At 35.2% G+C, this 23051-nt stretch overlaps 1 protein-coding gene across 3 annotated transcripts in view; it reads right to left on the bottom strand.

Annotated features, from left to right (window-relative positions):
* Positions 1–337: 337 nt before the first annotated feature.
* Positions 338–23051, bottom strand: part of LOC145318580 (uncharacterized) — an 80876-nt gene continuing 58162 nt past the window's right edge. For 2 of the 3 annotated variants that reach the window (XM_080159952.1, XM_080159954.1), the window contains 9 exons: positions 14154–14239; positions 10076–10150; positions 9771–9860; positions 9361–9392; positions 8626–8736; positions 8118–8273; positions 7914–8040; positions 7540–7612; positions 338–5999 (listed from right to left, as the gene is read on the bottom strand). In XM_080159952.1, the coding sequence (XP_080016078.1) occupies positions 5876–5999; positions 7540–7612; positions 7914–8040; positions 8118–8273; positions 8626–8736; positions 9361–9392; positions 9771–9860; positions 10076–10150; positions 14154–14239 (874 nt within the window). In that variant the 3' untranslated portion in view covers positions 338–5875. The remainder of the gene's footprint in view (positions 6000–7539; positions 7613–7913; positions 8041–8117; positions 8274–8625; positions 8737–9360; positions 9393–9770; positions 9861–10075; positions 10151–14153; positions 14240–23051) is intronic. The other variant, XM_080159953.1, reaches the window with a different exon arrangement.

Below are 23051 nucleotides of genomic sequence, written 5' to 3'. Positions count from 1 at the left end.
GAAGAAAAAGGAGGAGTAATAATTGATTCCTTCCTTCCTGTATGCAGTTTATGAAAAAAATTAAGATTTGACTGATATAAGCCAATTAAGCAATGTTTTTCATTGATTACCTGTAAGTAATTTATCAAAAATAGCATAATTTGTTATATAAGCCAAATAAATAATAATTTTCATTGATTGCTTATATATAACTAGCGGCTTCGCCCCTAGCCTCTGAGGGCTTTGCCCCAAGAGATAATAAAAAAAATATAGTACTACTGGTGCTGCTTATAGTCTAATGTGTTCCCAAGAAAATTATTTTTTTTGGGGGGGGGGGGAATTTTCATTTTTGGGGGGGTTGGGGGTGTCCCAACCCCCAAGAAAATAGCTTTAAACCACGCAAGAAATACCATGCTTTAACTGCTGAAAGACTGCCACAAGTTGACCCAATACCCCAAATTTGAAGTCTTCAGCTTCTATAACAAAAAAGTTCTAGGCATTTTAAAATGACATTTTATGTACTATGAAAATTTTGAAAGAATTTCAGTGCTAATGTTAGAAATTTTGAAATTGAACTACGTGACCTAGAAACAAAATTATAAGCTTAATTTTGTCATAAATTTAGGTTGCCAGCAACTAATTATATTTTTACAATAAAAATACCCATTTTTATAGTCACAATCATTAAAAAAAATTAGGTTTAACTCGCGTTATACCGAGTGTACTGTAGCCAATCAGAAAGCTGAATCAGCTAAGCAACCAAACACAGCTGAGCTTGTATTAGTTTACCCCTTTGTTTCCTCTATGATTTTGGTTTACAAATGCAATTTAAATCGAATTTTTTTCATAGATTTTGACTATGAAATTTGGTGTTTTTATTTTAAAAATATAATCAGTTACCAGCAATCTAAGTTTCTGACAAAGATAAAGTTATAATTTTGTGTCTAGGCAACATAATTTAATATTGTTTTTTTTATGAGCATTGAAAATTTTTCAAAATTTTCATTGTACATAACATGTTATTTTGAAATGCCTAGAACTTTTTTGTTATTGAAGCTAAAGATTTTAAATTTGGGGTATTGGGTTTAATTGTGGCAGTCTTTTAGCAGTTAGAGCGTGGTATTTCTTGCAGGCGCCCTTTAAGGGTACTTGTAGGGTCTCAAAGTTGGACAAAATAGTAGGTGTTAAAGATCGACCTACATAAAAATTGGTAAGACCTAGAACTAATCCGTAAAAACCTTTTTAACTAAGAATTGTCCATACTTTTCAAATCGGTTGAGAACTTTAAAATAGAGTTAATATTTTTTTAAAAATGTCCAGAGTTGGTGGCGGGATATTTTCAGGTAATTTTGAAAAAAAATTTAAATTTGATTTTTAAGGTCCATTTTCAGGTTTTCAAAAATTCAGTATGGGCTTTTTAAGAATTAGGCCAAAAAGTGGGTAGGACAGTGGATTTTTATGAAAATATTTTATTTTTAAAGAAAATTTTTGCAAAAAAAATAAAATTTCCCATCCTTAAAAAAAATGATTTTTGACATAGAAGGAATAGTCTAATCCTTATGAAATTTTTTGTGGATAATCCCTCTAACCTAACCTAATTATGTTTGATTGACTGTTTTTCATTGATTTTTTTTAGGTTGAAAAAAACGTTATTGGTTTAGCCCCCCTGTGAGGTATTAATCAGTAACGACTTTAAGTCCAATTATATCAAACTTCTAAAATCCTTGGATAACCTGATAGTCTTTTCCATAAGCTTTCTAACATTCTTGGTTTCATTAGAAAATATTAAACTGTTTTTAACCTATTTTTAAATGGGGTGTCAAAAATTGATCACAAAGGACCACAGCAACAGTAACAATTAATTTTTAAATCCCCCCAAAAAGTTTATTGGGGACTTAATTCAAATTTAGGCTCTGCAGTTTGATTCTAATGGTGTCATAGTATATATTTGATATATGTTTCAAACATAGGTTAAAAACAGTTTAATATTTTCCCTATTTTCTTTCTTCAAAAACTGAAAAAATTACCGGTTTAGTTCGCCCTCACCCTTATGCAAGAAAATTTAACTCTTTCATTTTGTACAAAAAGAACTTTTGATTAATTGTTTATAAGAAATTAATGAAAGTTTTTGTTTATTAGGCTTTTATACCAAATCATGCCATTTGTTGATAAATTACTTTCAAGCAATCAATCAAAATTTTTGCTATTGTCCAAATCATGGTAATTTTACAAAAAAATACTCATAATCAATCAATAAAAAATATTGCTTATTTGGCTCATATACCAAATCATGCTATATTATGATAAAATACTTTTAAGTAATCAATTTGATTGATTAGCCATAGTTTTGTATAGTTTTGGCCTGGAGTAGGCGGAGACACTTTTCCATAGAAATAGGGCTATCAAGCTCCATGTTCAAGCACATTTTGACTTGACTTGCTATCTCATAAGATCTACTCTTACCTTACCCTTGCCGAATATGGCCCAAATTAGTCCCAAATTAAGTCATGGTAATGAATGACGCTCTCCAAAGAGGAGCTTGGGTTAAAGGTAGTACTGTAAGTAAGTGACTATTGGGTATCCAAACTTACTCAATAATCCCCATCTTACACAACCAGGGGATGATGCACGATTAATGTTGCGAATGAGAAATTAGAGTCAACCTATAGAGAATTGAACTTGAACTCTCACCAATTTAGCTCAGTGTGCTACCACTAAGCATGACACCCCAACTAAGTAATCAATGAAAATTATTTGACTTATATATATATACAAAATCAGGCCTCCAGGTGGTCTCTCTACAGGTAAAAATGAAAAAAAAATTTTTTTTAAGAGTTAGAAGTCAGCTTATGAGACAAAATATGTATGTTTTTTCTTCAAATATGTGAATAACAACAAAAAAGAAGCATATTTTGTTTTATAAGTTAACCTTTAACCCTTCAAAAAAAAATCTTATTTTTAATTTTTATCTGTACAGAGACCACCTGGAGGCCTGAAGCCCCGGAACCTGGAGGCCTATCCAAAAAATCTTAAATCTGGGGGAAATTCATCATATAAGAATGATTTTATTCCTAATAACCTATCCTCTCAGTCCAAAGATAAAGCCTATACACCAGGTTTACGCAAATGTGTCAGAACTTCCCCCCCCCCCCTCCTTATTACTCCTCCTTCTTTTTCTTCACTTCAACTGATACAAGCAACTTTTACTTTAAATGTCCATTTAATTGTTCAGTAATTGATCAGTAATTTACCACAAAAATGCACAATTAGATCAGCAACTAACCTTTAAGTGCTTACTTACACGGTGAGAGATTACTAGGGAAATATTAAGATGAAATAAATTGAACAAAAAAATTACAAATATATACAATTGAATTAATTAATAAACGACTTTCTTAAAATAATTTTCATTACTCATTTGATACACTTTTAAAAGTATTTTTTTAAATAAACAAAACATCTTTTATAAAAGGCTCTTTGTATGTTTTGTTTACTTAATTAAGAATATACAACAATGTTTAAATTATGTATAAAATCTATGCTTTTTTTTCACAATTGACATAATTTTAAAATAGTATGGTACATTTCTATTATGTTGATGTTAAAAAAGTAATGGAAGATTACAGAAACATAGATATTAAAAATATAAACCATGATTCTAGTTTCGCCTCTATTGAAAGTGGAATCTTACATTTCAAAAATCGTATCAGCGTTGAAGATATCTTCACCAAGAGAGGCAAAAGTGGAATCTTACATTTCAAAAATAGTATCGGCGTTGAAGATATCTTCACCAAGAGAGGGGAAAGTGGAAGGGTAGATAACAGTTTTAGAGGGTCCAAACCATAATCATAGATTATGTTTCTGCTTCTATAAAAATGGATTCAACTCCCTAACTGTAATATATTCATTAAAATAATCTATTTTCTTTAACAGTTAGGAGGCTGAAAATATTTATTTTTGTAGCATCTTTTGTGGCGGAATCAAACCGGTTCTTAAATGTAAAATTCTTTTGGATGGATTTAAAAAAAGTCTACGTAAACCTTAAGAAAATTAATCAGTTTCTTTTTTGCTGGCCCAACCATAAAGTGCCCCTAGAGGCCTCTAGGGGCACTTGAGGAGGGGGGAGTCGAATTTGATAACCCAATTTCTTGTTTTAGATTTTAAATGAAAAAGTAAAAAAAAATTTTGGGAGTTGGAATTTTTTTTTTTTTTTGGGGGGGGGTATTTTTCATTTTTGGGGGAATGGGGGTGTCCCACCCCCCAAAAAAATAGTTATAAACCTTCCCGGGACCTATGAGAAGCTAACCTCTTAAGGAGAACCCGATCGTTTTAGCGGTTAGCTAGATCCTTCGGTACAGACACAAACAGACAAACATCCTGTTACTTTAGTATATTAATAATTTCATATATGGAAACATGTTCAACCTCAAAGCTGTATTAATCTAGATTAATAGTAATATCTGTTCATTTATAAATATATTTGTATTATAGATAGTCAGGGTTTTGAAATATCTATTGATTATCGAAAAAAGGTATTTTAAAGGCTGCAACTACTGCCAAGCCTCTGATTTTTTACTTGCGCTGCATGCTCGATGTGATAAGTTTTAGCCTTTTTGTACAGGCTATAATTAGCAAGTTACCAGCCTTTAAGTTGACTAAAAAATCACCTTTTTTTTAGAATTTTGTCATCAAATTATTTGCTTCATTTTGATTACAAAAATACAAAAATATCTCCACCAAAACCGTGACTACAATTATAACAATAGAATTATTTTTCTTAGTATATATTATCTTTTAAAATAAATATACAAGATAAATAGAATAAGTTTTCTATTATTAAAAGAAAACAACCAAGGGTAAGTTCTTTGTAAAATTTAATTATTTAAAAACTTAATTGAAGAAGATTTTTTAAACAAATAATTTTAGTTATCATAAGAACTCGCACCAATATATCTTTTTATATGTTATTTCGCGTTTCAACCATTCATTGTGGTTTATTTATAGTGTTTGGTATTTTTCCTTTGTTTTTTGTAATCACTTCTGGGAATTGTGTCTAATTAAATTTTCATCATTGCATTAACATTTTATACTAATTAGATCTATTTTTAGCATTAAAAAAGAAAGAAACTAGCATAAAAGGTTAATTAAGAAACAGAAATTTTAGTAATATTATGTCTAAATTATTTATAAACCATAAATTAATGACAATATTTCAAACAATTTTTAAAAGCGAAGCTTTTCTATAATTAGGGTCGGTCCGTCCGTCCGTACGTAACGAATACTCTTTTCGTTAATTTAGGCATGTTAAAATTGTCCTTTAGATTCCAAACTTTGAATGATGATTCCATTTTAAACATAATGCTTGTTATCTTTTTTAACATCAAATTTTTATGTGATGTAATTATCCGATTTTGGAATACTGATTCCTAGGACAACAAAGTACATTGTTATAAGCGAAGCATCTCTATAATCAAGTCCTAAATATGTAAGTATGTCCTTAAACAATGTCCTGTATTTAAGCAGTTTTTCAGCAGATTTACTTACAATTTTGTTTCGTTCGACATTTCTATTCTGATTATTCAGCTCTGACACTATACAAGTTTTAATGTTTGTTTGTCCTACCGTTTCAGAGCTTCGTTTTTATGGATGTTGTCATCCTTGTTTTGCTTTATTGAAGACTACTGTGTAATTAACAGAAAAAAACGCAATTATAGAAAGAAAATTAGCGGAAAATTCTAAAATTAGGAATTTTACAGCAAAATTATTGGAAATTGATGGAAATTGAAAATTAATAGAATTGATTGTTATTCTATAATTTTACATTATCCAAAAATATTTTACATAACTGTGCATACCATGATCCTTATTTGACTAGATAGATAGATACATAGACTAATTATAATGTAGTACTATTAAAGATACTCTTGATTACCATGATCTTGTCCTCGCTGGTGCTGTCAGAGTTGATGACCACCCTGATGGCTGCCAGCTTTTCTTCGCTCACTTTGTCCATCACCTGATTTTTACCATTTCAACATTTATTATTAAGGAATCTTTAATCAAAATAAATGATAATTTTGTTTATTATAATTGGTCGCGTATTGATTTGTCGACCATTGCCGAAGCTTTTTATAATTCCTATAAAAAATTACTTCATACTCGCCTAACATTGGTCAATTGAAATATATACTGGCCTGCCATTAGTAATTTAGTCTGTATTGGCTTATCATTGGTCATTTGTATTGTATAACATCATTTTTATAGGCACTATAAAAAGCTTTTCGATTCTCCTTTCTTTCTTGTCTTAATTTTTTTTACTAACTTTTTTGCTTAGTAAGCATTATAAATAGATTCTTAAATATCTTTGAATTAAATATTACCCAGCCAGAAACGTCGTAAGGAAAATCGTAAGGAGATATTTACTATATTATCGCAAAAATCGAATTTACGATTTTATAGGGATTAATTCGAATTTGTAGTAAAAATCGTGACTATCGTATGTATCTCGCATTTTATGTTTGTCAACACACACTTACAAACAGACACACAACCAACATTTTCAAAATCATTGTGTGAGAAATATAGTTTATAAATTGGCCACTAGGTATTCACATTACTTTGTATAGACAATTAAAATCTTTCTGTTATCAAACAAAATAAATTAAAAACTGGTATAACAAAATATCATAATGTGTTAATTGTCTTTTATTGAAAAAAAAATTGTTTTTAAACAGTCTCATTTTAAACCACAGCAAGTGTACAAAAATGTCTAAATAGCAATTAAAATAAGACAAATTCAGTAAGATATTCTAACTTTCTCAAAATTATAATTACAATGGAAACAGATTTGAAATCAACCTTATAATTTCAGAGAAAATACAATGATAAACACCCTCTCTTTCTCTCTCTTTCTGTATGCAAAGTACAATTTGTGTATAATGTTATGAATGAATATTACTGATGTACCTAACCTTTCCTTACAGAAAACTACATGATGTTAAATTGATTTTTTAATGAACTTTTTATTTACGATTTTAGTACGATATCGCGCGCGATCTTTACGATATCACCTGCGATTTCGTAGGTGTATCGCGCAGCTCTAAGTACCTTTTCGACCATTTATCGTAACATATCGTCGATGTGCATTGGACGACTATTTAGCGATATCGTAAGAACTCGTGCTCGATTGCTACACGATATCGTGCGCTATAGTAGCGCGATAGTGATGCTACTTTCTGGCTGGGTAATGATCTTCGGTAAAGAAATACTATTGAATAAATGTTCCATGTTTAATTTTCTGAAGGTTACATTTTCAACTATATTCAAATAGTAAATTAACTACAAAATGCATAGATAAATAGAAGAAATCTTTTAAACCATGGAAACAAAACGAAGTTGCGGATTTCATCGTATTTTCCCAGTAACTTTTGATAGTTTATTTTAGGTTAGATTAGGTAAATGTTAATGATGGCCTGCAGAGTTAGAGCCTACTGCAGGGGCTAGAAATAGGAGAAAAGCTAATGATCTGATTTTTAAAATAGTATGAAAAATGGTTCCTGAGGCATGCTCTGAGCTTGAGTCTGTTGCTGTGATATTGATGGCTGCATCTCATTACCATGTGGAGGCTCTACACCTACAATTACAAGTTTATAACAGCTATCAGTTTCAATACAGATGTAATGTTATTATCCTTTTATGCCCTGCTGGTAGTCAATGCCGTCCAAGCTTTTTTTAAGACGGGTAAAATGAGGGGTTTTAAGGTTACAGGGGGTAAACTAATGTTTGTAATTTTAAAAATTTTGATGGGGTTAAAATGAGGCGTTTTAAAGTTTGATGTGGGAAAACACCTTCCCCCTGGACATCTATGCTGCTAGTTTACATTATATCTACACTAAATTACACGAGGAAAAATAATAACATCAACAAATGATAACCTGTAACTGTTTGACATCTTGGAGGATAGTGCCTGTTGCCAGCTCCAACCAGTGGTGAGGCAGGTAAACTCTGGAATGTATCGCCAGGATTCACCAGTCCACGGAATTGATTCTCAATGAAGTCAAGCTGAAATGTATTTAAAATAAAAACTTTTTGCAATAATAAACTGAAAAATGAATTTCCAATTGTAACAATGTAAATACCTGTCTCATACTAGAATGGAAAGCCATGGCAGTGTCCTGTCTTGACAAAGTATCATCTGTCACATTGCTATCAATGCTCATTGTGGACAGAGAATATTCACTGTACTTTACCAAGGACCACTTGATTTCATCCACGGTTTGCTGCACAAATTCTTCCTATTATGAAAATAATAATTCATCCTTTTTTTAACCAAATAATCAGTTGCCAAACATACATTTCAAGTTTCAATGTGAATAGTTATTTATTTCATCGTATTATAAACAGCTTTCTGCGGATATAAAAATGTACAATTATAAGATTAAAACTAGTTTTCTTAGCCCAGAGATGCAGGCACGGGCTAACAAAACTGGTTTTTTATATTATGGTGGCACATTTTTGTATTCGTAGGATACATGGTTTTTCAGTATGGATTAGAAGTTAGAACGGGTTCTAATCCAGCGGATATTAATCCATAGTGGAAACAAGTTACATATCTTATTGAAAATGACACAAAAGATGAATGTTTACCTTATTGAAAACAACTTGGGGATCAACATGAGAAGTGAGAAGAAGGTTGTCTAGTGAGACAAGAACTCTTGAGGCAACATCCTGCAGCAAAGATCCAAGCACTCCTTCACCCTGGTTGAGTAAAGATGTATAATATTCCTGTCGTTGTTAATGTGTGCATATTTTGCTTTAAATGTCATAACAGGAAATCGAATCCCCAAAGAAAAAAACTTGCGTGCAACAAATCAAAGCCTTTGAATGTCTGAAATTGGACACATTTTTTTTCTTTTAGCAAGCTTCAATTTAGAACAATTAAAAATTATGTTGAATATTTGAAAAATTGTAGATTTATTGCATGAACAACTTATAAATAGTTCGTAATTTTTGTAATTTTAGGCCCTGATGATAAAAGATGCCTTCTTTTGGAAATTTGAATAATAAACATAGAAAAGAAGTATTTTGAGCTTTTAGGGGGGGTTAGTAATACATGTTGAGACATGTATTATATTAGTTTTATGTACGAAGCATTACAAGATGTCTCAAAAAAAACCAGCCATGTGACGTCAAAAAAAATGACGGATGAGAGGAGAAGTTGGAAAGAAAACTCCTAAAAAAGAGATGGATAATCTCTCATTTTTTGACATATTTTTCTAGACGCTTTGTAAAGATTCATTATGTCCTTCAGCCTACAAAGATTAGCTAGATGTTAAATTATATCAAGTCTAAATAAATATACTTGAAATGAATATAGATTACCTGTAAATGAGATGGAGGTTGAGGAGATAGACCTGAAGCAAACATAATATTCAGTAAAATTTCTTTCTCGTATTCATTCGAATCCGGTGGATAGGAACCGGTTCTCATCCATACGAAAAAAACTATGTCTAGCATCGTATTATATCCAGCTTTCTACGAATATAAGCCTTCGGCACCTCGGGGCTAAAAAACTGGTTTTAATCTTGTAATTGTTCATTCTATATCCGCGGAAAGCCGTTTATAATACGATGCGAGAAATAACTATTATAATACTATTTGTATCATTTTCAAACTTTTAGAATTAAAGATTTCAAGTTAAATAATATTGCAATTGTATATTGCTAATAATTTTAATTTCTGAATATATCAAAACTTTATGGAAGGTCACCAAGTACAAAAACATATCCAACCTGGAGTACTACCTTCACTTTCAGGATCCACATTGGTCAGGAAGAACAGGTTAGCACCGCTGTGACATTTGGATAAACTGGTTTCTTCAACTTAAATATTTGTACATTTATTTTTATGCCATAAAGTTTTTTTCTCTTTAATAAAAAAGAAAAAAATGATTGGTCAAATTCCATAAAATTTCCTAGGTTAACTCAAGAGATAGGACTTCCCTATCCTTGCATAGGATATTTATTTTAGAAAATTTTGCAGGATTTTGAACAATAATAATAATAAAATGTCACAAATATCTAAAAAAAAATCTAACCTTCATCCGGTTGAGGAATATTGACAAGAATCTCTGGAACACCCTCAGATAAATCTTCCAAAGACTTTTCCCCATCTAGAATTATATTGAAGCCCTGGTAAGTGTCATGTGTCACAAAAATGAAATCGAAGGAGAATCTCGCTCTTACGAGTGAAGTAACCAATTTTATACCTTGGATAGGGCAGAGATCAGGAATAGTATCTGAACATGTACTTTCTGTTATGTTTACCTTGGATAGGACAGAGATCAGGAATAGTATCTGAACATGTACTTTCTGTTTACCTTGGATAGGACAGAGATCAGGAATAGTATCTGAACATGTACTTTCTGTTATGTTTACCTTGGATAGGACAGAGATCAGGAATAGTATCATGAACATGTACTTTCTGTTATGTTTACCTTGGATAGGACAGAGATCAGGAATAGTATCTGAACATGTACTTTCTGTTATGTTTACCTTGGATAGGACAGAGATCAGGAATAGTATCTGAACATGTACTTTCTGTTATGTTTACCTTGGAGAGTACAGAGATCAGGAAAAGTATCATGAACATGTACTTTCTGTTATGTTTACCTTGGATAGGACAGAGATCAGGAATAGTATCTGAACATGTACTTTCTGTTTACCTTGGATAGGACAGAGATCAGGAATAGTATCTGAACATGTACTTTCTGTTATGTTTACCTTGGATAGGACAGAGATCAGGAATAGTATCATGAACATGTACTTTCTGTTATGTTTACCTTGGATAGGACAGAGATCAGGAATAGTATCTGAACATGTACTTTCTGTTATGTTTACCTTGGATAGGACAGAGATCAGGAATAGTATCATGAACATGTACTTTCTGTTATGTTTACCTTGGATAGGACAGAGATCAGTAATAGTATCATGAACATGTACTTTCTGTTATGTTTACCTTGGATAGGACAGAGATCAGGAATAGTATCTGAACATGTACTTTCTGTTATGTTTACCTTGGATAGGACAGAGATCAGGAATAGTATCTGAACATGTACTTTCTGTTATGTTTACCTTGGATAGGACAGAGATCAGGAATAGAATCTGAACATGTACTTTCTGTTATGTTTACCTTGGATAGGACAGAGATCAGGAATAGTATCTGAACATGTACTTTCTGTTATGTTTACCTTGGATAGGACAGAGATCAGGAATAGTATCATGAACATGTACTTTCTGTTATGTTTACCTTGGATAGGACAGAGATCAGGAATAGAATCTGAACATGTACTTTCTGTTATGTTTACCTTGGATAGGACAGAGATCAGGAATAGTATCTGAACATGTACTTTCTGTTATGTTTACCTTGGATAGGACAGAGATCAGGAATAGAATCTGAACATGTACTTTCTGTTATGTTTACCTTGGATAGGGCAGAGATCAGGAATAGTATCTGAACATGTACTTTCTGTTATGTTTACCTTGGATAGGACAGAGATCAGGAATAGTATCTGAACATGTACTTTCTGTTATATTTACCTTGGATAGGACAGAGATCAGTAATAGTATCTGAACATGTACTTTCTGTTATATTTACCTTGGATAGGACAGAGATTAGGAATAGTATCTGAACAAGTACTTTCTGTTATGTTTACCTTGGATAGGACAGAGATCAGGAATAGTATCTGAACATGTACTTTCTGTTATGTTTACCTTGGATAGGACAGAGATCAGGAATAGTATCTGAACATGTACTTTCTGTTATGTTTACCTTGGATAGGACAGAGATCAGGAATAGTATCTGAACATGTACTTTCTGTTATGTTTACCTTGGATAGGGCAGAGATCAGGAATAGTATCTGAACATGTACTTTCTGTTTACCTTGGATAGGACAGAGATCAGGAATAGTATCTGAACATGTACTTTCTGTTATGTTTACCTTGGATAGGACAGAGATCAGGAATAGTATCATGAACATGTACTTTCTGTTATGTTTACCTTGGATAGGACAGAGATCAGGAATAGAATCTGAACATGTACTTTCTGTTATGTTTACCTTGGATAGGACAGAGATCAGGAATAGTATCTGAACATGTACTTTCTGTTATGTTTACCTTGGATAGGACAGAGATCAGGAATAGAATCTGAACATGTACTTTCTGTTATGTTTACCTTGGATAGGGCAGAGATCAGGAATAGAATCTGAACATGTACTTCTGTTATGTTTACCTTGGATAGGACAGAGATCAGGAATAGTATCTGAACATGTACTTTCTGTTATATTTACCTTGGATAGGACAGAGATCAGTAATAGTATCTGAACATGTACTTTCTGTTATATTTACCTTGGATAGGACAGAGATTAGGAATAGTATCTGAACAAGTACTTTCTGTTATGTTTACCTTGGATAGGACAGAGATCAGGAATAGTATCTGAACATGTACTTTCTGTTATGTTTACCTTGGATAGGACAGAGATCAGGAATAGTATCTGAACATGTACTTTCTGTTATGTTTACCTTGGATAGGACAGAGATCAGGAATAGTATCTGAACATGTACTTTCTGTTTACCTTGGATAGGACAGAGATCAGGAATAGTATCTGAACATGTACTTTCTGTTATGTTTACCTTGGATAGGACAGAGATCAGGAATAGTATCTGAACATGTACTTTCTGTTATGTTTACCTTGGATAGGACAGAGATCAGGAATAGTATCTGAACATGTACTTTCTGTTTACCTTGGATAGGACAGAGATCAGGAATAGTATCTGAACATGTACTTTCTGTTATGTTTACCTTGGATAGGGCAGAGATCAGGAATAGTATCTGAACATGTACTTTCTGTTTACCTTGGATAGGACAGAGATTAGGAATAGTATCTGAACAAGTACTTTCTGTTATGTTTACCTTGGATAGGACAGAGATCAGGAATAGTATCTGAACATGTACTTTCTGTTATGTTTACCTTGGATAGGACAGAGATCAGGAATAGTATCTGAACATGTACTTTCTGTTATGTTTACCTTGGATAGGACAGAGATCAGGAATAGTATCTGAACATGTACTTTCTGTTTACCTTGGATAGGACAGAGATCAGGAATAGTATCTGAACATGTACTTTCTGTTATGTTTACCTTGGATAGGACAGAGATCAGGAATAGTATCTGAACATGTACTTTCTGTTATGTTTACCTTGGATAGGACAGAGATCAGGAATAGTATCTGAACATGTACTTTCTGTTTACCTTGGATAGGACAGAGATCAGGAATAGTATCTGAACATGTACTTTCTGTTATGTTTACCTTGGATAGGGCAGAGATCAGGAATAGTATCTGAACATGTACTTTCTGTTTACCTTGGATAGGACAGAGATCAGGAATAGTATCTGAACATGTACTTTCTGTTATGTTTACCTTGGATAGGACAGAGATCAGGAATAGTATCATGAACATGTACTTTCTGTTATGTTTACCTTGGATAGGACAGAGATCAGGAATAGTATCTGAACAAGTACTTTCTGTTATGTTTACCTTGGATAGGACAGAGATCAGGAATAGAATCTGAACATGTACTTTCTGTTATGTTTACCTTGGATAGGACAGAGATCAGGAATAGTATCTGAACATGTACTTTCTGTTATGTTTACCTTGGATAGGACAGAGATCAGGAATAGTATCATGAACATGTACTTTCTGTTATGTTTACCTTGGATAGGACAGAGATCAGGAATAGAATCTGAACATGTACTTTCTGTTATGTTTACCTTGGATAGGACAGAGATCAGGAATAGTATCTGAACATGTACTTTCTGTTATGTTTACCTTGGATAGGACAGAGATCAGGAATAGAATCTGAACATGTACTTTCTGTTATGTTTACCTTGGATAGGGCAGAGATCAGGAATAGAATCTGAACATGTACTTTCTGTTATGTTTACCTTGGATAGGACAGAGATCAGGAATAGTATCTGAACATGTACTTTCTGTTATATTTACCTTGGATAGGACAGAGATCAGTAATAGTATCTGAACATGTACTTTCTGTTATATTTACCTTGGATAGGACAGAGATTAGGAATAGTATCTGAACAAGTACTTTCTGTTATGTTTACCTTGGATAGGACAGAGATCAGGAATAGTATCTGAACATGTACTTTCTGTTCTTTCTCTTTTACTTGTACTTCTTACACTAGTCTCCCTGTAGTAGAATACATCATTAGTCAAGATAGTTAACAATTGTTTATAGGATAATTTAAGGATAGTCTGATCAGGTATTTCTATTATATAAAGTTGTAAACTTTTTTGTCTGTAGCTAAGGATCTTGCAAACCGCGGAACCTATATGGTTCTTGTATTGGAAGTATAATAGTATGTTTCCCGTGTGGATTCGGACCATTATCCTTTCTTTCTTTTCCTTATCATTATTGGGTAGTAAGAAGAACGCCAACATTTGAATTTCATATGTGCGCGCGCCATTCAAAACAATGAACGCGCACCAAGCCAAAACAAAGGCTGCGGGGCCATTTTGATTTATTCATTTAATAAGTATGGAGCTTTTGTGTGAATGAAAACCCATGTATTGCAATGAAATATGGTGTTATCCGTGCTGAATATACCTTGAGTGCTTCCCGGCTTGTAATGATCAATGATTTGGTAAATATTTAATTCTTTTAAGCATTTAAATTAGAATGGAAAGATATTTTCAAGGAAGCCAAATTAATTTTCTTATTTTCATTAAAATAGACCAAGTAATTGATTTATTTTTGTACCAGAATATTTTTATAGTAGTTTAAAATGATTCTATCTATGAATTATAAACTCGCATTATGTTTTGATTTAATTTTGAAGAGAAAAAGCCTAGTTTTTTCATACGCCTATAAAATAATATATTGCAAATCATGCAACCTTTTTAAAGACGATTATGTCCATTAGAAAAAGATTTCTTTTTTATTTTACAAACATTTTAACATTTTAATATATCTTTATTAATTTTGTTATTTTTTGTTTCAGTGCCCACCGTTTCATACAATAAACTTGTATTTGTAACTGCACTAGTTTTGATTCATGTGGGAAGTAGCAGGTTTAAGTGCATCTGCACTATAAGATCTTGTGTACGGCCATAGGTCAGGCATCAGCCGTCTACGTCAGCCACGTACCGAAACAGTTCTCCTTTACAGTGAAGGTTAATAACTATTTCGGGGGAGAATATATCCAACCTCCCAAGAAAAACTGTCACTAGAATGAAATTACCTCCCACTTTTTACTTTTAAAATCTAAAATTTACTTCCCCACCCTGCCGCTTGGGGCATATACGCTAATTTATTAAATACAAAGAATAGAAGAATATTGGAGATATATTCAAACACATTTAAGGATCATCTAATCTTTCCGAACACAGTAATAGTGTCTGACTGATTATGACGTAACAAAAAAAATTAGCCAATGAGAGGCCACTATAAATTTTACCATTGGTCAATAACGGCCTCTCATTGGCTAGTTTTTTTTGTTACGTCATAATCAGTCAGACACTATTACTGTGTTCAATCTTTCCTCAATCAAAAATGTTCATACTAATAAATTGTTTTGCTTGATTAAAATGTAACTCCAATATCGATTCAATTTAAGAGTTTTTGCTGAAAGGCCATAAAAACCAGATTTATCCAGAAAATTTGAACAAAATTGTAAAGTGTTAATGGCTATCTAAATTAGAAAACTCAAAATGAGAAAGAGTTCTAAGAAAAAAAATCTACTTATGAATTAGATTACCAGTACATCACAATGAAGTAAACAATCTGTAAATAATCACTTATAAAATCGCTCTCAGAACTTCTTCATCCCTTCTCCTATATTATTAACTTCCATTAAAATTCAAGATAAAACAAAGGGTTCTTATATTGATTATTACACAAATATCACAGTAGAGTTTCTAGACATGAAATGACATTTTCATGGAAAAAAATATTTGTTAGAACCAGCTGAAATAATTCTATACTATATAATTTTTTTTGTCTGCTATAAATTGTGTTAATTGTTAGTTTTTATTTTTGTCTGCTGGATTCATAACAAAATCCGCGGCAATTGTGCGCTAGTACCTAAAGTCCCCAAATTCAGTCTAAATACTTCATGAACACCCAAATTTTGAGACCCTAAAATATTAAATATTTGATCCATTGTCCCCTCCCTTCCTCCCTGGAGATTATTATGTTTGCAGAAATTTATGGCTTTAACCTTCTTAATTAATGGCATCTATTGGAAGTTATGAAATACATTAATTTACATATTTATCTATTAATGTCAATTAGCAAAAATGTTCTTGGCATAAAAAGAAAATATGAATTAATTTATGATTTGCATATGATTATGAAACAAGGTCTTTGGGTATTTTTAAAGGTTATGCAATTTTACTTATAAATGAGAATGATATTTTTTAAAAATTCTACAGTTTTCTACAGAACATATCCTTTTGATGCGTTCAAGGTATGTTAGAATCGTTCTTTTATTTAAAACCATTTAGGAATATGCTTGTAATGTTAGTGTAAAATCTTTAAAGAGTTGCAACCCATAACAAGGAAGCCAGTAAGCCCAATTTAAGCTATTTTGAAACCAAATAGGCATAATAAGATCCTGTTTATTTAGTTATTCATCCTATTCATTGATAAATATTAAAAACTATAAAAAATAGAGAAAGGTTTCGTGATTTTTCTCTCTCAATAATCTATTATTGATTTCCAGAAATGCTCTTTAAATCTCCTTGTCTGTATTTTTATCCATGATTTTTGTTCTTCGATACTTATGGATTTTGTCATCCTTGTTTTAAATTTAAATAAATCGAAAGCATTCACTCATTAAAGGACGCCTGCAAGAAATACCATGCTTTAACTGCTGAAAGACTGCCACAAGTAGACCAAATACCCCAAATTTAAAGCCTTCAGCTTCAATAACAAAAAAGTTCTAGGCATTTCAAAATAGCATTTTATGTACAATGATGTAAAAATATAATTAGTTACTGGAAACCTAAATTTATGACAAAAATAAGCTCATAATTTTGTTTCTAGGCTACGTAGTTTAATTTCATAGTTTTCAGCATGAGCTCTGCAATTCTTTCAAAATTTTCATTGTACATAAAATGTCATTTTAAAATGCCTAGAACTTTTTTTTTATAGAAGCTGAAGGCTTCAAATTTGGGGTATTTGGTCTACTTGTGGCAGTCTTTCAGCAGTTAAAGCGTGGTATTTCTTGCAGGCTTCCTTTAAGTTGTGTTTTCAAATGTACTATAAAATCATTTTTTTAAGATCAAGTATTTATAAAACATGGTGTCGTCGATTACGAACATATAATTAAAATAGGATTAGATACACGTTAAGTGGTATTTTCAAGTGTTTGGAGAAAAGACTGTTTATATACTGTCCACTTTAAACAATTAACCTGTTGTTGTCGAATTTTAACACGCACTTACAGTGGTTATGTAACTGTATGATACTTTACTGGTCTTTTTTATATGAGTTTATAACCTTACAGAAGTTATATGTTAGGGGTTTCGATTGGTTTGAATATGAGGCTTCTTGTTATCCATATAGAAAAGTAAGAAAAGTAACATGATGACTGTCGATCTCTTTGTCTTATTGTAGGTTAAGATCTTTCTAACCGCTGAACCGATATGGTTCACCTTTAAAGTGAAGCTTCTTATAGGTTCAGAGAAGGTTATACCTATTTTGGGAGAGGGTACCTTCACCCTCCCAAGAGAAATCGCCCATGGAAAAAAACCCTTCCCCCTCAAAATGTTTTTTTACCTTTCTATTTAAATTTAAAACTTAAAGTGGATGGTCGACTTATTCCTTTCTCCCCCCCCCCCCTTTTCTAAAGCCTCTAGAATGTAACCTCTAGTATATATAACTAGAGTTGGCTCGATATAACTATCTCCCTAATGGCTAGTTTTCTATATGCATATCTATTTCTCAATAAATCTATTTTCCTCACCAGGCATTACTATTTAAACGGAAGTAAATATTTAATAATTTAAATGATCTTAAAAAGATTTTTTAAATTATATTTTTTTCTTTACATTACCATCACCACAGGGTTTATTATATGATTACAATTTTAGTTTAATATTTGAACACACAAAGTGTCGCCACAATCGAATTCTTTTAAAACAGAGTTTTCTTAAATTAGTTATATTATAAATTTAAATTTTCTTTTTTATGATTAGAAATTAAATACTTCATTATAATGTAAATAGCAACATGGAATGAAAAAAATGAATTTATTTTTAAGAAAGTAAAATAATGGGTCTTATCATTCTGGGCAATGAGAGTTTATAATGGATTATTGGAGCACTATGAGTTTTCAACGAATATTCCTTGGAGAACTTGAGCTCATTTATAGACATTTATTTCCTATATAGATCTGACATGGATCTTGAAGCAATTAAGCAGGCCGTTTTGAACTTGTTAAAAATTGGAAGATTTCATTAAATAAAAGTTATCGCAAATATACTTAGTAAATGAACGAAAAAATAAGTTCTATCGCAGTTCTAGAAATTTCATCAAATGTTTGAAGAGTTCAAGATGCGAAAAATTAAAATACGGTAAAATATCATCAAATACTGAAAATAATAATAGTAATACATACTGTGTTAATAGTTATCTTATAATATACATTAATAAAGTTTTTTGTCTGAAGCTTTAGATCTCGAAAATTGTTTATCAGCATTGATTGTACTTTTAGGACAAGCTTTATAAGTTACTTATGATGGTTTTCTTAAATTCTCTTCCTTAGAGGCTAGAGGCGAAGCAACTAGTCTAAGTTCTTTTGTCCAAATTATTTGATGATTTATACACGCAACTAGATAGAGCGGATTTTAGTGAGGGAAAAAATAAAGATCATTAAACATCATAAAAAAATGGAAAAGAAAAAAATATCTAAAACAATTGAACAGTAAAGAAAATATAATTTGAATAAAGTAAATTTGTCGACATATTGAATATTTCAAATATATTTTTGATTGCATTTCCCTGTCCACGTGGACTTTGTAGAGGCCACTTATAGTTTTTAATACATCCATAGTTATTCTCATTCTCGTTGTGACGTCTTAAATTACCATGGACACATAAAACAATCTTTGAAAATTTTTAGTTTAAAGCACAAATTTTTAGGCCTCTTACTTTTTACATTTTTGTAAAGGTTTAGTTATGAAAACTAGGATGATAACATCCATTAATAGCGAAGCACAAACAAATATAAAGGGACGAAGTCAATAAAAAAGCAGATATTCAGTGTCTTTTGGTCTTTTTTTTAGTATAACAGACAGACTGACGTACCAATTAAATTATATACTTGGTGTTCATTGGTTCAGGGAATCTACACAAAAAAATCAGCCTTCCATATTGAATGCCAGCCCAGAAATTTATGATTCCCCCATAATATTTCTTACAGACAGAATAACGGACAAGCGCTCAGGCATTTCGAAATACAGAGTAGCTTCTTTACTTAAAATTGTTTTGGTTTTGACAGAATCATATCCCTTGTTAATGAATTGGCATTTGTTAAACGTCAGTATAAAAGTTTTTAGTTGTACCATAATAAAGTTATATTTATGAATAACACATAGACAAAGGGAAAGGTACAACTGTATTACTTCCCATCAATGTTGGAACAATAAATGTATTAAGTAGAAATGTATAATCCAGAGCTGGATCTTTAAATCATTTCAATGGTGCGCAAAATCGGGGCGCGCCGAATTTCAGCCAATCACAGCGCGGCATTTCCTAAAATGCTGTGCTCTCATTGGTGGAAATGTGGTAATACGACAACCAGACGGACAGGCAGTTTACAGAATTGCTACGCTGTGACTTATCATAACAAACCCTCTGCACTAATCTTATTATATCACCATTTATCTCATGACCGATGTTGACCCCGCTATCCAGCGGTCAAACTGGCCTGCCTAAATGTGGGGAGGGACTCAAACACGCAGCTATCACGCGCCCCTCACGCGATTATACAACCGGGAGGCGCTGCCTCCCCTTTTACCACAGCTGCCCCCACAGCCAGTCTACCGCCGGGAGCTAAGCCCTAGCGTCCCACACCCCCTTCAAACCTAACCATTGTTATAATCTGTTGTATATATATAGTAAACATTCATTGTAAATATTATTCAGTTAAATATATAATTTCTGTATGACTAAATCCTGCTAGTTTGTTTTGGTAGAATAATTCAAGGCTAAGGCTCGTTGAACTCGAACTCGCAACCCTGTGAGCTGAAACGTTCGGCTTACCACATCTTGGTGTCAGAGTGTTTCAATCGAGCCTTACAGAAATTAGCCTATTCTACCTCTGATTGGACCCTTTGGCAAGTAAGGGGACAATCAGCCGCCAACTGAGAAGCCAACTGACCCGTGAGACGGCCTTTTTAGGTCGAATTTCCATCATTTTGAACGCAATATGTGGGCCTCTGGCCTACGGCAAGCAGATTTAGCCTGCTAAAAGCGCCAGTTAAGACGCTTTTTCCGTACCGTGTAGGAGTAGCGCTAGGTGCGCAGCCACGGTAATCGGATAATTTAGCTCAGACGGCTACAGAACTGAGTCAAAATTGGCAAGTGTAGCTGGGACAAGCCCCAGGACACCCAGGCCAAACCTACGAGACAGACAGCTGGGTGCTGGTCTCCTTGAGAAGGCAATGTGTGGCTGCGAAGCTTCAGCACACAAGTAAGGCCTACCACTGCGACGGATAGCAGATTTTGAGCCACAGGCACGGCAGGACGGGACATTCCCTGCCGCTGCCTTCCAGGATTCGAACCCGAGGCGCTGTAGGACGGCCATTCCCTGCCGCCATTTTCGGGATTCGAACCAGCGGCGCTGTAGGACGGGACATTCCCTACCGCCGTCATCCCGCTGAACCTTGCAGGACGAACATTCCCTGCTGCCAGCGCTTCCAGAATCACACCTAGAGCTCCTAGTGATAACAACACATAAGTGTGTACAAATGTCAACCAAGTGATAAAAAGAAATATAAAATTGTTGACCCAGTGATAATTAATAAGCTCTAGTGATTCGAAGCTACAGTCTAAGCCACCATGGTAAGCGATACCACCATAGCTGCGGTTCGGCCACCACCGAAGTTTCTGCCAACTCCAGCCGAACGGGAGGCCCCCTTGTCTCAAGGGCAGGACCTCCACTTCCCCTGCCATATCAGGGTGAGGTTTCCTACTCCTGACCCTGCCCAGCATGTACAGGTTGATGCCATGATCGATTCTGGCAACCGTGTACCAGGGTCTGCTGTAATTTCTGAACACCTCATGCACGCAATGGGCGTGCAACGCATGTTGATTCCGGACAACACCCAAATCCTGACTGCTAACGAGGAAGGCCAGCCCCTCCAGGTAATAGGAAAATTGAAAGAATTATATATGGCAGTCTCACACACCCTTATACTCCATCTGTACCACGTGACTGTGGTTCGGAATCTCTCCCACCCTCTGAACCTAGGAGGGTATTTTCTCAAGGAGTTCGGAACTAGGCTCTGTTTCGACATGCAACCACCTTGCTTGTGGGTGCGTGGGGAGTTTATCCCACTCCGTGGCGTCCCCATTGACCGGGAGACAGCCGAGAGAGAGTTGAGTTACGAGGGGCCTCTGCCAGGCCCACTGCCAGAGCAGCCACGTGTGGTCGAGAAAGGCACGCACTGGGTGGACACTGCGCTCAACGCCCATAGGGGGACCAACCTGCTAGCCATGGGGTTGCCCCCAGTGCCCAAGGTGCCGCTGGAGAACCTGCCAACAACATTCCCTGAGATTGCCAGCCCTCCAGAACCAATCTTCTCCGCCGACACCTTTATCAACGGCCAGCCGTGTCCACCTGGCCCCCTCTACCTGGGACCCCCAGCCAGTCAGCCAGCCAAGTCCGAGTCCAGACCCGTCAAGTCGCGGTCTGATGCACCCGGAGCCACACTCAACTCCCAGGAATCAGCCTCTCCCGGCGCCGTGCCCGTCAAGTCGTGGCCGGCCGCCTCCGGAGCCACACATGGCTCCGCTGCCTCAGCCTCTCCTAGCGCCGAGCCCGTCAAGTCGCGGCCGGACGCCCACGGAGCCCAGGCTGGTCCCAGCGCCCCGGCCTCTCCCAGCACCGAGCCCGTCAAATCGTGGCCGGACGCCCTCGGAGCCACACCTGGCTCCGACACGTCAGCCCCTCCCGAGGCCGAGCCCGTCAAGTCGCGGCCGGTGGGTCCCGGAGCCGAAGCTGACCCCGCACCAGCCACGTATAGGCTAAGCGCTGTCACTCCAACTGACGGCCAGCCACCCCAACTCCGCACGGCCAAGCGGGTGGTCTTGCCTGGCCGCGGTGTCATGGCTGTCCCTGTTGAATTAGTAGGACACCGCACCAAGGATGCCATCCAACTAGCTGCCCCAGAACAGAGGTTTGGGGAGGATCTTGTCATCCCAGAAGGCCTGTATGCCCACAGGCCTGGCTCCGCCAGTGTGTTTCGAGTGCTGGTGGTAAATGAAGGGGAGACGCCCCTCCTGCTGGACGCTGGCCTCCCAGTGGCTGGGGAGCTAGTCAAGCCTGACATTTTAGAGGTTTCTGATAAGCCTCCCCCGCGTCTCCACTTGTTCCTAGAGCCTGTTGAGCCCCCAGATATGCAGGAGTTGTGGGAGGCCCTTGAGATGGAAGACAACGAGTTCCTGCGCAAGGACCCCTTGCTCAAGAAGGAGGTTTGGACCCTGTTATCAGAATACAGGGACGTCTTCTCCAATTCTACCCCCGGCTGCATGGACGTAGTCGAGCTGCAGCTGCGCCTCAAGCCAGGGACCCAGCCGATCCGCCAGAGATTTAGGGATCTGAACCCGCGGCAGGAGGCTGAGCTGGAGAAACAACTGGACACCTGGCTACAAGAGGGAGTCATAGAGCCGTCAGACTCCGCCTGGAGCAGCCCCCTGGTGCCCATCAAGAAGAAGGACGGGAGCACCTGCTGGGCCGTCGACTACAGAGCCCTCAACAAGTGCCTGGAACTGG

This window comes from Acartia tonsa, chromosome 5 (genome assembly GCF_053477335.1).
Source record: "Acartia tonsa isolate MP-2025a chromosome 5, ASM5347733v1, whole genome shotgun sequence".
NCBI classification, from domain to species: domain Eukaryota; kingdom Metazoa; phylum Arthropoda; class Copepoda; order Calanoida; family Acartiidae; genus Acartia; species Acartia tonsa.
The sequence above is the reverse complement of the archived record's forward strand: the minus strand, read 5'-3'. Positions and strand labels throughout refer to the sequence as shown.